This window comes from Xiphophorus maculatus, chromosome 21, assembly GCF_002775205.1.
Source record: "Xiphophorus maculatus strain JP 163 A chromosome 21, X_maculatus-5.0-male, whole genome shotgun sequence".
Classification (NCBI taxonomy): domain Eukaryota; kingdom Metazoa; phylum Chordata; class Actinopteri; order Cyprinodontiformes; family Poeciliidae; genus Xiphophorus; species Xiphophorus maculatus.
In genome coordinates this window covers 1,746,816-1,761,671 of record NC_036463.1, presented here as the reverse complement: position 1 = coordinate 1,761,671, position 14,856 = coordinate 1,746,816, and the positions used below count along the sequence as shown (strand labels likewise).

The window sequence follows — 14,856 nt, the reverse complement described above, 5'->3', positions numbered from 1 at the left end:
GAGAGAGAGAAACGCAAGTGTTTTGACCCCACCTACTGATTAGCAAGTAGCAAGTAGGCTACCGAACAAAGTCGGTAGCCTACTTGCCTGGGCTTGTTCATCACCACCAATAGGATACACCTGTTTCGCTTCTCCCATTAAACACAAAGCAAGTCTCGCAATCAGCAGCAGTCACATGGAGGAGGAGACGGAGACCACAACGACTGCAACTACGTCGGACACGGCTCAAGGGGAACCACCAGCTGGTGATGAGAGCCCATGGCCTTATTTAAACACAATATACTCTTTCGTGGGTGTTAAAGATTCGTCGTACCGCATGCAGTTTATGTTATTCCTGCCCGAAGATGTGGAAATTCTATCTTACAAAAACTCCCCGTCCACCTTGAAGAAACACATCGAGGTAACTTCTTATGAAATGGTTATAATCCTCCTCTTTCAGTAACTATAGCTTGGTCACTAGACACTACTGTATTGTGAAACGTTGACCATAAATGAACTTTGTTTGGCATTGTTTCAGTTCCACACGTGGTGTATTTAGCTTAGGCTTAATGTTGACTGTAGCAGGCTACCTAGACTCCTCCGTTCAAGGGGGGACAGAAGCCATAGTGATAGCAATTTAGACTAAATTTAACGAATATAGGAAAGGCATGCAAGTTCAAAACCAGGTTTACAGATGCCAATAAGCTGCATTTCCCTCCCAATTCTTTTTTTCTTTTGCATAATGACCAGTTGTGTGCACCACCTACTGACTGTAGCATTGACTGATTCACTGATTTGTGAAGTAGAGTAATCGTAACAGATCTTTTTCTTCATGTTGGCCGCATTTTCTGTACTATTTATTTTTCTCATTTTCAGCACTGACCTTACTTGAAGGGAAAACTTAAGGCTTACAAAAACTTTGTATTTTCTGTCCTGGAGGGTACACTAAGAAGCTGGTTCAGTTGTAAAGCAGGTTAAGTTAACCTTGTGCTATAGGTAAAGCACCTAATTTTCTTAACTAAATGATGCCTGCAGGTATATCTATTAGCAGGTTTAATTTTGCCTGCACTTGGTTGGGTACATTATTTTAAGTGTATTTGACAAGTTTACCAAAATATAAAAAATGTCATTCAAACTGCATTTGCCTTGTTTTACTTTTTACTTGTACTTTTCATTACATTACTTGAGTACATCCATTTTTACAGTAATTTCCATACTTAAGTACAAGAAGCTTCAGATACTTTAAGACTTTAACTCAAGTAACATTTCAGTCAGTGACTTGGACTTTTACCAAAGTCATATTTTGGAGAGGTACTTATACTTTTACTTGACTCTGAGATTTCAGTATACAACACTGACCTATTTACGTCACGTTAACGAAATACAGCTGAAACGTTACCGGGTTGCAACTGCGGTAGCAATTTCACTCCAACTCCTCCTCTTGTCATTTCTATATTCTTTGCATGTTGAATAGACATTAATGTTGTTTCCACATATTATCTCCAATGTCCGCTGGACTTCGGGTTGCGTCTGTCAGCTGTTTGGGATTTCCATCCGTAATTTCCCCTCAGAAAGCACAGAGGGGGTCCACGCTTTCTGATTGGCTACCTGTCACATTCAACAGGCTGCGTTAACGCTTCCAGTGGGAAAACTCCTGATTTGGATCGGAGCGGCAACAACGATCTACCGTAACACACCACACAATCTTAGAAAGACCAACGTTCTAAGATTGTCGTAAGGGGAAAATAGGAGCAAAAAATCATGTAGTGTGAACTATTGCATCAGGTAGTCGGATGTGCCCATTTTCTCTACTTAAATCTAATTATTACTGAAGGGCAACATAGTATACAGACTTCATAATCTGCACTCTTTTGGTTGAATGCAGTATTTATTTCCACTTTGGCTTTATGTTGTTTAGTTGTTTTTTTTTTCAATTGAGTTTTTTGTTAATGGAGACTGAGAATCCATTTTATTTCTGTTTTTGGTTGTTTTGTTTATTTTGTTTATCAGCTCCAGTGTTAAATGTTCTTTTGAAAATAAAGTGTATCTATCTTTGGCAGGAAATCGCATGCATTATTACGTAATTTCCATTAAATCAGTGTAAAAAGGTCTTCAAACAATATTATCGTTTATCGCAATAATTTTTGAGACAATTAATCGTTGAGCAAAATTTGCTATCATGACAGGCCTAGGACCAATCAGATATCTGATGCATGATGAAGTTTGGTTATTCAGAGCTTCTGGGAAATAATTTCTTCAGGTTAGTATCAATAAGGCACAGTGATCATAGTCATGTCTACATCAGGTATCATCAGGTCTGTAAACAAAATACAGAGAATTACTGGCTGAGCTGAAATAGCCCCGAACAGCATGGAGGTGTTGTTATGAGGAATGTAGTACCTACATCAAAGACTGAAAATAATAAGTTATTCTTTAAGAGAGGTTTTGTTTCATGTGTACACCTGCAGGTTTGCAGAGAGCCAGGGCCCCAGCTCCTTATCGCAGAGATTTTGAAGCCAAGCTGCGAAACTTCTACCGCAAACTAGAGGCTAAAGGCTATGGCCAGGGACCGGGCAAGATCAAGTAAGAACAAGCACTCATCACCTTGTTGTGACCTCAAACTGAAGCTGAAATGCAATTGGATCAAAGGAAGTGCTGTGTTTGGTGTGTTCTCACAGACTGCTGATACGAAGAGAACACCTGCTGGAGGGAACCTTCAATCAAGTGATGGCGTATTCACGCAAAGAGCTGCAGAGGAACAAACTCTATGTCACCTTTTTAGGGGAAGAAGGGTAAGCGTTGCTTCGCCACTCCGTACAGCTCTGTGTATGTTTCTGAACTGAATATGAGGACGGCCTTTATCTTGTCATCTATAGATTAGATTACAGCGGTCCATCCAGGGAATTCTTCTTCCTGCTCTCCCAGGAGCTCTTTAATCCATACTATGGTCTGTTCGAATACTCAGCCAATGACACATACACCGTTCAGATCAGCCCCATGTCAGCTTTTGTTGAGAACCATCTGGAATGGTAAGTAGAGCTTTAACAAATTGGGATTTAGATTACTAAAAACTTTCACTAACTGTGACTAACACCAATAATCGACTATGCAAAAGCATTCAAGATTTTAATGTGACAAGACAAAGTGGTACATAATTATGAAGTAGAATAAAAATCTTACATGGTTTTAAACATTATGAATAAATTACACAAACATTCATAAACCTCAAACTGTACTACTTGTTTTAATACTGTGTCCTGTCTTTGTGCAAACCCTATTCCTATGAAGTTGGAACATTGTGTAAAAATAAAAACAGAATATGATGATTTGCAAATACTTTTCAACCTATATTCTATTGAATTCACTAATTATGATTATCTGGATACAAAATCTTTTTCATTTCATCTAATGCATGTGTGTCTGGTTCAGGTTCCGTTTCAGTGGCCGTATTCTCGGCCTGGCTCTGATCCACCAGTACCTGCTGGATGCCTTCTTCACCAGACCCTTCTACAAGGCTCTGCTCAGACTGTCAGTACAACATGCATGTGTCATTTTGATTCAACATGTACCACATATGAAAATATTCCCATTTTTGGAGATGTAGTAATTCCTCATGGTAGATTTGGAATTTGACAAAGTGATACATGTCAGTTTTTTAAATCACTGATATATTAGAGCTTAAGGATTTATTAAAGAAGCCATGGAAAGCTAAAAATGTGCCTAATTTGAATTTCCCTTCTTTCCAAGACCACAACATGTATGTAATGCAGATAATCTGCCTGACCCCAGTGCAGCAGTGTGGACTGTCAAATTGAGTTGTGTGTGTCTTGCAGGCCCACAGACCTGTCTGATCTGGAGTACCTGGATGAGGAGTTCCACCAGTCTCTCCAGTGGATGAAAGACAATGACATCACTGACATCTTGGACCTCACCTTCACTGTGAACGAGGAAGTTTTTGGCCAGGTTAGAACACATCTGCCAGCATCAATTAAAATGTATTAAGTAAACCATCTTCTTAAAGATATACATCTGTAATTTGACATGCTAATCACGTAATTTTCATAGTTTAATGAATTTAGATTAACTTGGTGTGCATGGAAAGGTTGTACTCACTTGAGACACTTTTCCACTAGGCCACCTCTAACAAGTTAGGTCTCGGTCCGCCGCTGCCCAATTTATTTTTCATTAGCAAATCCGACGAGGCTCAGCCCGGCTGTTCTCCGAATTTTATACCTACTTCAGGAGTAGAACTAGCAGCACTGAGCAGGGTACGGCACCAAAACTATTTGATTAACAGCTGACTGCATTGACTGATTGGCTCATGATTTATGTCACTGAAAACGGCAAACAACATTTAGCATTTAACTGTGGACCACTGACATGCCATCTATCAGAGAGCTGCTCAGTATGGAGTTTATTTATGAGTTTAATCGGGAGCACCAGCAGGAACACATACTATAACATTTGCAGTAGAATGACTGTGAATTAGCAGCGCTACAATCTGGCAAGCGGTTCTTAATATGGACTGTAATAAAGAAGAGACACACTGCAGATGTGGTCAATTTTCTGACGTTGCTGCTGTTTTGCGTCAACAGTGTGAAACACTGGAACTACATAATGTTAACTTGTGAATTAAAAAATAATAATAAAGTTTATGCATGACTATTGGTTTATATCTTTTGACTGCATTACCAAAATCCAAAGGGTTGCACATTTTAAAAAATAAAGTGCCAGACCGTAATTATAGGCATAGTAAAAATAATCAACTGATCTGAGCCTTTATCTTTATTATCTTTGGGCCAGCAATAAATTTCTATAAGACAAAATTAAATATCCAGATTTGTTTTAGTCCATCAGGACCAGAACCTCGAGGTTCTACATTACTGAATGTCTGCAAACATCAGCAGAGAGGTGACCACAGCTGCTGCTGCTCATGTCCCGCCCACAATAGTGAGGAACAGAGCACATAATGGGGTGACACATGGGGTAGGACCAACTGCACACTAACAGAATCCATTTATGTTGACTAGTAAGTGATAAAATGGTAAATTACAAAATCATCTTTTTACAATATAAAAAACAAGAATCAACAAAGTAGATTGTTTCAATGGGAAAAACACGCCCTCCAAAGGTTGAGCCTTTACCTTAAGCAAAGGATGGACAAAAAATACATAAACACCCCATGGCTCTGTCTGCAAGAATAATGGCAATGCTGCAGGCTGCAATGCTAACAAGAGCTGAGTGGAAAGACAATAACCCCTTAATTTGCTATCTGTCTATAAATATTCCAAAGAAATAGCATCTCAGCATATCTAATTAGATCAGTCACTATTTGTGGTGGAAAATACATTTATACATGGCCAATAATTAGCTATTAGTTGTCATATACTACCATAACTTTGTGACACTGAATCATTCATTGAAATGAGCTTGTTCAAATTAATGGCATATGTAGTTTAATCTGTGACTAATTTGCCATTAATTGTGTGAACACCAGTTTCTGAACAGTTGCTCCTTATTCAAGGACAAAGGCAGCAAATGGCGTGTAAAAAGGTACATTCTGAAGTGTCTTGATACCACACAGCACAAAAGTGAAGCAGTCTCTGAAATAGTGCTTATACGACTAACTCAGTTCAGTCATTCCCACAAAAGCTAAAACTGTAAAGGAAAAATTTAGTAATAATGTTTAAATAAATTTGAGTGTACACTTTATGATGTTTTTATTAAAGGTTTGCACTCAGTTGCAGCTCAACAGGACATATGCTCTTCTGACCCTCCTCAAATAAGTGAAGAACAGAGTGTTCAGCGGTTAGAAATGTGAGACATGGCTAAGGTGATAAGCCTATTTTGTAGAAGTTCAGTTACTAGTATCTGTTTAGCCATCAGCAGAGAGGCTTTTTTGGATAATGCCTAAAGTTGAATTGTGAATGTGTATGCAACCCTGCTCAACTGAAACTTACAGATAAGTAACTTATAGATTTTTGCCTGACACTTGAGCCAGGGGGTGTGACAAAGTAATGTGTGATGTATCCTATCTAGAAGAGGGGACGTTCAACCCCAAGTCAGAACTCATCCGATTCTCACTGAGATGTGAGCTTTGTATGTTTTCTCCATTTGCAAATGTTAATTAAAGCTGTGTTTGTTCTCTCCTAAAGCTGAAGTTTGGTCTCGAATTTTGTGCAACTTAACAAAACTTTAAGCACTTTTCAATTAAAACAAGTTTGAACAGCCATTACATTCATGTGTCCTCACTCTCTGTGTAATGGTAACAGTTTATATTGGGGTTTTTTCATGCTTTAGTTGGCTATAGAATGTGCAGTGTTCCCAATGCTTTGATGTGAATGAGAAATGTTATTTAATCACTATGTTAAATACGCTGCTTTTATGTTGAGTACAGCTGTTGATTCTAACACACTCCTAGTAGAATGAGCTCTTCAATGCAAAAGTGCCTAAAAAGAGATGGATCTGCTGGAGGGGTACATATTGTTTCCACTTTGGTATTATATCTGGTTTAAATCAGTTTTCTAAACTCGCCTTTGGAAACATTGTGGCTGTGTTGCTAGGTGACAGAGCGGGAGCTGAAGTCAGGTGGCTCCCACCTCCAAGTGACGGAGAAGAACAAGAAGGATTACATTGAGCGAATGGCGAAGTGGAGAGTGGAGAGGGGGGTGGTGCAGCAGACGGAGGCACTGGTCAGAGGCTTCTATGAGGTGAGCATGAGTTCTCACTAAAACACCACTGCTCTAAACCAAAGGGATACACTGTAAAAACGCACAATCCATAACATTGTTTTCCTAACTGTCAGACATTAAAATAGATTAAACTTTTCCTGTTTTTATGTCAGGATACTTTTTCTATTTGTTAAATGTCATAATGTTGCAAAAGATCTTTTTTTTTTTGTCTGTCTTCAAATCCAAAAATGTATAAACATTGAGATAGCAATTATTTTAGGCATATCAAGGAGAGCCCTGATTATGATTTGCTTCTTTCTCTCTGACTGGTCTTTCTGACAACGTTGGAATGTTTTTTCTCTTCAATTAACAAAAGATCTATTTAAAGGTGTTGTATATTATAATAAAGTATATTTAAGTATTTGGTTTCAACTTGATGAATTTTTGCTGAGGCATTAAGGTTCTGTGGGGAACTAGGGTTGGTCCAAGAGTTGGTCCATGATGCGTGTAAACTAAGTTTACGTGGACCAGCTACGTTTACACATGATGCGCGGATAACTTCGCTGTGTATTAAAATCGGGTTAGTGAAACTTAAAAACTGGGAGATTCAATACTGAGGGTGTGAAGGGAGTGACAAAGGAACCAGAGAATCTAATCAGAGATAAATGAGAACAGCTGAGGAAGAACCCAGGCAGAGGCGAATGAGGTGATGGATAATAGCTGCAAAGGGTAAACAACTGGCAGGCTAATGGAAGAAAAATATCAACCAAGCAAAGACAAAAGGGAACTAATATAAGAAAAAACAATCCTAAACACAAAGGAATAAACTAAAATGAGGAGATCTAAGTAACTGAATGACACTGAAATGATCAAAAAAGATTCACAAATGAAACTTCAAGTTCAAATGCCTACAGATGGTAACAGAAATATAGTTATTGAGTAAATATTCTGAAAGAGTTAGGGACTCCATTTGAGCTTTTAAATATTGAAAAAAGATTGACCTTTATCAAGTAGTTTGTTTTCTGGAAAAATAAAGTTGGTCTGTGCACATGATTTGGATTTCAAAATAATTAACTTTTTAAAAAAAAACTAAATACAATTTCAAAAGGGTTATTATTCACAGCTAAACTTCGATCAGGAATGTGACAAATTGATCCTAAACTGCTCGGCTTCCGGCACCGACTGTCTCCGCTGTGCTCCTGCTCAGGTGGTGGACTCCAGGCTAGTGTCGGTGTTTGATGCGCGGGAGTTGGAGCTGGTCATTGCTGGGACGGTTGAGATTGATCTCAGTGACTGGAGGAGCAACACGGAGTACAGAGGAGGTCTGTGTCATCTGTTCAGTTTCACTCCCAGATTCCAGACAAGATATGTGCAACTCAAGTCACATACTTGACATTTAGGCCTAGACACACTCATTTGTTTGCTTTGTTTTTTGTGGTAAAAAGTAAGAATCCTGTTGTCAATGTTGGGGGATGCAACAAAAGTACAAATGCATATGTAAATGAAATTGATGTCTTGCAGTATCCTCTTTTTTTCACCGGTTATTGCATGTAAAGGCCATCAGTATGAACAAACAATAAAACTGGAACTTGTTTACAAAATAGCAAAATAATTAAACTAAAACAATAAAGTTAAACAAGAACAACAGAGTGGTATGAAAAATAAAATGTTCAACTGTAACAGAAACACAGAGGTCAAAGATGGAATGGAGTTGAGCAGCATCACAAAAAATTATCGGTTTTAAAACGTGTTACTTCTTTTTGTACACTCTGATTAGATTTTTATTTTTTTATTTTTGTTGTTGTAGTGAAACAGGGTTTTATGTTTTGAGAGATTTACATCATGTTATGTCATTCCCTTATTAAAAATCTACCTAAAGTGTTGCCTTGATTTTTTTTCATGCATGTTTAAGAAATCCTTGAATCTCCCATGGCAACCATTCTGGGGTGCCTAAACGCTTGCTCTCATAAAACTGTGATGACATGCTGCAGGCAACATGTTAGAAAGAGCAGGAGCTCCTTAAAGCACAGGTGTCAAACTCCAGTCCTGGAGGGTCACTGCCCTGCAATTTTTAGATGTGCCTCTGCTGCACCACACCTGAATAGAATAATTAGGTCATTAGCAAGGCTCTGGAGAACTGATCTACACAAGCAGGAGGTAATTAAGTCATTTCATTCCAGTGTTTTGTAGCTGTGGCACATCTAAAAACTGCAGGACAGCGGCCCTTGAGGACTGGAGTTTGACACCCCTGCCTTAAAGGGACAAAGGCCAATTTTAACATTAACATAGTTACTTGCTTGTACTATGTGCGTAGAAACTACATAATACTGTCCCTTTAATCTGGAATCACACATAGATATCTTTGGAAAATAGTGGAAGAAAACAAGATAAGAATAGGATATAAATAGAAACAGGATAACTTAGAGCAGTGGTTCTCAAATGGGGGCACGCGTACCCCTTTTATCGGTAAGTACGTGGAGGTACTGCAGGGGGTACGTGAAGCTTTTCAAAATATCTTAAAAAAATCAGTAGGCTCCTCATAATAAGTATTGGGAAAAATTATTTTGTAAAAAGTTTGATAAAATATAAATGTGTGTTCATGCACTGAATTTTATATTCAGTATTTAGTTTCAATATCCTTTAAAATAAAACTGCCCCCCCCCCACCAAGTTAGTTTGACCCAGGGCACTCATCAACGACCTGTCGCTATCATGATTACACTGTAACTATGGAGACGTGGCTAAAGCCTAGCAGCAATGCTGCTGAAAGTACAGATAAAGTGAAAAAGAAGGCAAAACCAGAGCTGACGAAGTACAGAACGTACATGGAAAAGTATGTTTTAATGGGATTTACGTCCACGATCTCTGTACCTCTTTTTTATTCCAAAAATGTTTTGCCCGTGTCAGGGGGTACTTGACTAAAAATATATTTTTAAGGGGGTACATCACTGAAAAAAGTTTGCGAACCACTGACTTAGAGCATGTGTCCTGATGTTATTATCTGGTTTCCTTTCTTCTCTGCTGGTGTTTCTACTAGTGGGTGTATTTCTTAACTCACCAGCATTGAGATGCTGCTCAGAGCTGTAGAAAATATTTTAATAAAATATTCAAAACAAGGATCATTTTGAATTAATCATTGAATTTTGGTAAAAAATTATCTTCTTTATAGTGTTAATGCTTCCTTTATTTGAAAGTGGTGTTATCATCCATCAGTTTAAATCATCCTTTATTGTTTTCAACAGAGGAGTCAAGTTAAGGTGGAATAACTATGATAGTTTGAGAAGGAGAATTATATCTCCAGGAGTTACAGCCCAGCATGTCACTGTATTAACAATTAGTGTGCTATCCCTGCCAGGTTACCATGATGGCCACATAGTGATGCGATGGTTCTGGGCAGCGGTGGAGAGGTTTACCAATGAGCAGCGTCTCCGCTTGCTGCAGTTCGTCACAGGGACGTCCAGTGTGCCATACGAAGGCTTTGCATCCCTAAGAGGATCTAACGGCCTCCGGCGTTTCTGCATTGAAAAGTGGGGCAAAGTCACATCACTACCCAGGTATATCAATGTTTAAAAAAAAGTTACACCAAAATATCCAAATTTGCACAGAACCATCTTGGTTTATCTGCAAAAAAGAGAGTTGTTTTGAGTTTTAATTAATCTTTAAAATATTTTGTTTTAAAAACATATCTTTTATAAAGCTAGACACCGCAGCTTTACCTAAATGTCATCTGGTTATTATGTCTGAGCTGGACTGGCTTTTGGTTCAGCTGAAGCCCTGCTGCTTGCAGGATGAGGAAATCCTCTCAGTCAGAGAGTCTTGCTGACTTCTGATCACTTTCATTGTCCCCACTGGGAACTGAAGAATAGAGCATCAGCAAGAGAAAAACACAAAGCAGTTGTTTGGTTTCACTCTGAGCTATTTGATCAGTTTGTTTTTTGAAATCTTAGGGGTGATTTTGAGAACAGTGAAACATCATGTATGTTCTTCTGAATGAATAAAATGCCTCACCCTAGCTGTCACCAACACCAGTCACTGTGTGTATTTCACTTTCTCTCTCAGGGCTCACACCTGCTTTAACCGCCTTGACCTTCCTCCATACCCCTCATACACCACTCTGTATGAGAAGCTGCTCATCGCTGTGGAGGAAACCAGCACTTTTGGCCTGGAATGACCCATAGGAATCAAATGGCTTCACTCTGGCTAGGCCTGGAAGCTGAAGGAAGGAGAGCAGCCCATGTTGGCTCCAAGTCTTGTAAAGATTTGTGAAGTGTAACAGACATTTGGTGAATTGGCCTGGTTGGGTTCTCTGTGTTCATCTATCAGTTCACTAGAAGGAGGTTTCTGACTGCAGCCATATGACGACAGATCTAGTTTTATTAGTGGTAGTGAAACACCACAATGACTTTTCAAAACTCATTATGTCTATGTCTGTATGAGGGAATCCAAAATTCTTATTTGCATGAACCAAAGTGGATCAACCCTCCAAAATACCAAAATGCTCATGGTAACAAATAATAAATGGAAAACAGGCAGATAAAGTGCCTGTTTTCCATATGACTGGAAAACAACAAAATAGTTCTCAAATAAGACTTCTACAAATCTAAGATTGTTGACATTGCCTGACAATGTGTTTGAATGTACCATTAATATAAAAAAAGATGATAAATTATAATAAATTATTAATAATTGTATGGTTTGAAATATATATATATTAGAGGGTAGTAAAATAGTGAAACTGCGAGCAAAAATAGGACAAAAAAATGGCAAGATTGCTGTTCATAGCTACATTTCAGATCATCAGATTTTCATCCATCCATCCATCCATCCATCCATCCATTTTCTTCCGCTTTACCCAGGTCGCGTCACGGGGATAGCAGCTTCAGAAGGGAGGCCCAGACTTCTCTCTCCCCAGCCACTTGTTCCAGCTCCTGTGGGGGAATCCCAAGGCTCTCCCAGGCCAGTCGAGAAACATAGTCCCTCCAGCGTGTCCTGGGTCTTCCCCGGGGCCTCCTCCCAGTTTGATGTGCCCAGAACACCTCCTTGGCACTAAGGGACGCCAAGAAGGCATCCCTTGGCGTCCAGGAGGCATCCTGGTCAGATGCGCGAGCCACCTCAACTGGCCCCTGTACCCCATACTCCCAGAGAACCCCCCATAGGGCTCTCCGAGGGACACGGTCAAACGCCTTCTCCAAGTCCACAAAACACAAGTAGACCGGTTGGGTGAACTCCCATGCACCCTCCAGGACCCTGCTGAGGACGAAAACCACACTGCTCTTCCTGAATTAGAAGTTCAACTATCCAACCCTCCTCTCTAGGACCCCTGAATAGATCTTGCCAGGGAGGCTTAAGAGTGTGCCCCCCCCCTATAATTGGAGCACACCCTCCGGTCACCTTTTTTGAACAGGGGGACCACCACCCCACAACGTCCCGAGTTGAGGTCAGCAGCACACCATCCCCACTATAAACAGTGTTGGTGCCGTACTGCTTTTCCCCCCTGAGACGCCGGATGGTGGACCAGAATCGCCTCGAAACCATGCGGAAGTCTTTCTCCATGGCCTCTCCAAACTCCTCCCCCACCTGAGTTTTTGCCTCATCAACCACCTGAGCCGCATGCCGCTTTGCCCGCCGGTACCCATCAGCTGCTTCCAGAGTCCCACAGGCCAAAAAGGCCCGATAGGACTCCTTCAGCCTGACAGCATCCCTCACCAAAAGTCTCCACCAACGGGTTCGAGGGTGGCCGCCGTGACAGGCACCAACAACCTTGCGGCCACAGCTTCGATAAGCCGCCTTGACAATAGAGGCACGGAACATAGTCCACTCAGACTCGATGTCTCCCACCTCCCCGGAACGTGTTCAAAGTTCTGCCGGAGATGGGAGTTAAAACTCCATCTCACAGGGGACTCCAGACGTTCCCAGCAGACCCTCACAACATGTTTGGGCCTGCCAGGGCCCCCTCCCTTGGCCGCCACTAACCTCACTTTGCACCCGACCCCTTTTGCCCCTCTCATAGGTGGTGGACCCATGGCAGGGGGGACCCATGTCTCCTCTTCGGGCTGAACCCGGCCAGGCTCCATGGGTAAAAGCCCGGCCATCGTGCCCCCCCTCCGGGCCTGGCTGCAGAGTGGGACCCCGGTGACCCATGTCCGGGGGAGGGAATACCATGTCCAATGTTTTTGTTCATCATAGGGGTCTTCGGGCTGCACTTTGTCTGGTCCTACACCTAGGGCCTGTCTGCCTTTTTGTGACCGTACCAGGGGCATAAAGCCCCAGACAGCATAGCTCCTAGGAACATTGGGGCACTCCAACCCCTCCACCACGATAAGTGGCAGCCCAAGGAGAGGAGATTTTACTTAACAAAAACTAAAAACTGAAGCAATTACAGAATTGTGAACACGCAAATAACAGATTGCTCCTTTAAACACAAACTGATGAATTCTAACATTTTAGATGAATTATAGCTAAGTTCTTGGATCAAGAAAAAACCTCATGTTATTTATTGTTGAAAATTAATTGGCAAATAAAATCTGAGAAGGAAAGGTTGAAACTTGACTCTGCCTTAGCAATATCTTATAAATTTTGGACCAACATACAGTACATTCAGAGCTTCAGATTTTTATATAAAAAGAACACCTGAATTAGTGTTCATTTTATTTCAGTACTGTTACATAAGAGGAATAATCCACTCAACAGTGTAATTAAAATTATGCACCCATTTAAAATGCCATGAGTTTATTTAGATCTTTCCAAACAGAGATTTGTTGTTATTAAGCTATGTAGAGATTAATTTATCTTAAAAGTTAATCAGATATAGACATAAATTTAACCTAAAATAAATCTGGGAATATTCTAACATACCTATAGGTTAAAGCCATTCACTCGGGTTCTCTGGTTCTGCTGTTAGTGAACAATCACATTTGTGTTTTAGGTCTTGTGGGTGTACTAAGAAGTTGGATGCAAATACCCAACATCTCTGGAAGGATGACATCATGGCCAAGTCCTGCTACATGGAGGTTCATTTGTCAAAATGCAAGAGCACCGGTTTTCATTAAGGAGAATGAATTCTTATTTTCTCTGATACATTGTGCAGTTCTCACTCAAAATTCTCCCCTCACAGTTAAAAAAAAATCTGAATATTCAATGCTGTCTATGAGAATTTCTGATTTTATTTTTTTTCTGCTCTCAAATTTGAATTCTTTCAAAAATTTGTCTTCTAGTTCACACACACACAGAGAGACAAACACATGCTCATAGCGGTGTATTTTAACAGGAAAGAATATTCATACAATAAGAGGCTTTTATTATATCACCCGTTACAGTTAATTTCAGTGGATGTTATAAACTCAACAAAAACAAACTATTTAGCCTCTGTCCCTACAAAGAACTGGTGTCATGCAGAATGCTCTATATCTGGACGTGCAGCTTTTCAGTCTGGATCTCTAAGTTCAGTGTAACATAGAAACATCAGCTGGAGACAGACTTCATCTTTGAGAAAACAGCATCATTAAGGACAGCTGTCCTCCACAACAGTCCTCCTCTCTAAGCACTTCTAAACGACCATGATGTGATTAAATCAGTCATCATTTCCCATCATTTCCAACTTAAGGACTTCTGAGACCTTCTATGGAAACTTGGGGGATCACATCGTCCAATAAGTGATGTGCTCCCCCACAACACATTGGAGTGCATCGGCAAACCGTGCACTCCAAGGTTTGCCGATGGCTGTTTATGGTCCGGTCCCAAGCTGTAATTGGGGGATTTCAGAAACTCACCAACCTGTTGAGGGATGCTGCAGCTTTGAACTGCTCTTGTTCTGCTGTTTGAACAGGAACTGTCATGTTCTAGTCTTCCACAGATGACTGCTTCATCTCAGACTGCCGTTGCTCTCCAACTTGTCACTCATCATCATATCAATTGTTTTGAACTGTTGCAAAGCAGCATGCAAATGTCCAAAGGCTCAAGATTAATGGACACATTTACCTTCTAAACCACTATGTACCGGAGCTTCAGGACAAACCAGTGTAATATATGCAATAATAGAGACTTTGACTCCAACATGTATCACAGTCATCTTGTCTCTGACGGTGACTCACTGCAGACTCCTGCATTCATCCCCTAGTTTTTGCTTCCATGTTTCTCTGAATAATGAAACTGTGCCTCAGTAACTTACTGCCTCAGGCGTGGTGTGTGGGGTTACTGGGTTTCAAACC

The 14,856-nt window shown here is 40.4% G+C and overlaps 1 protein-coding gene across 4 annotated transcripts in view; it reads left to right on the top strand.

The window, feature by feature from the left end:
- Positions 1-11,597, top strand: part of hecw1 (HECT, C2 and WW domain containing E3 ubiquitin protein ligase 1) — an 81,336-nt gene extending 69,739 nt beyond the window's left edge. For all 4 annotated transcript variants that reach the window (XM_023326417.1, XM_023326414.1, XM_023326415.1 and 1 more), the window contains 9 exons: positions 2,448-2,562; positions 2,658-2,771; positions 2,856-3,008; positions 3,409-3,507; positions 3,813-3,942; positions 6,543-6,689; positions 7,858-7,972; positions 10,005-10,203; positions 10,709-11,597. In XM_023326417.1, the coding sequence (XP_023182185.1) occupies positions 2,448-2,562; positions 2,658-2,771; positions 2,856-3,008; positions 3,409-3,507; positions 3,813-3,942; positions 6,543-6,689; positions 7,858-7,972; positions 10,005-10,203; positions 10,709-10,820 (1,184 nt within the window). In that variant the 3' untranslated portion in view covers positions 10,821-11,597. The remainder of the gene's footprint in view (positions 1-2,447; positions 2,563-2,657; positions 2,772-2,855; positions 3,009-3,408; positions 3,508-3,812; positions 3,943-6,542; positions 6,690-7,857; positions 7,973-10,004; positions 10,204-10,708) is intronic.
- Positions 11,598-14,856: the final 3,259 nt, after the last annotated feature.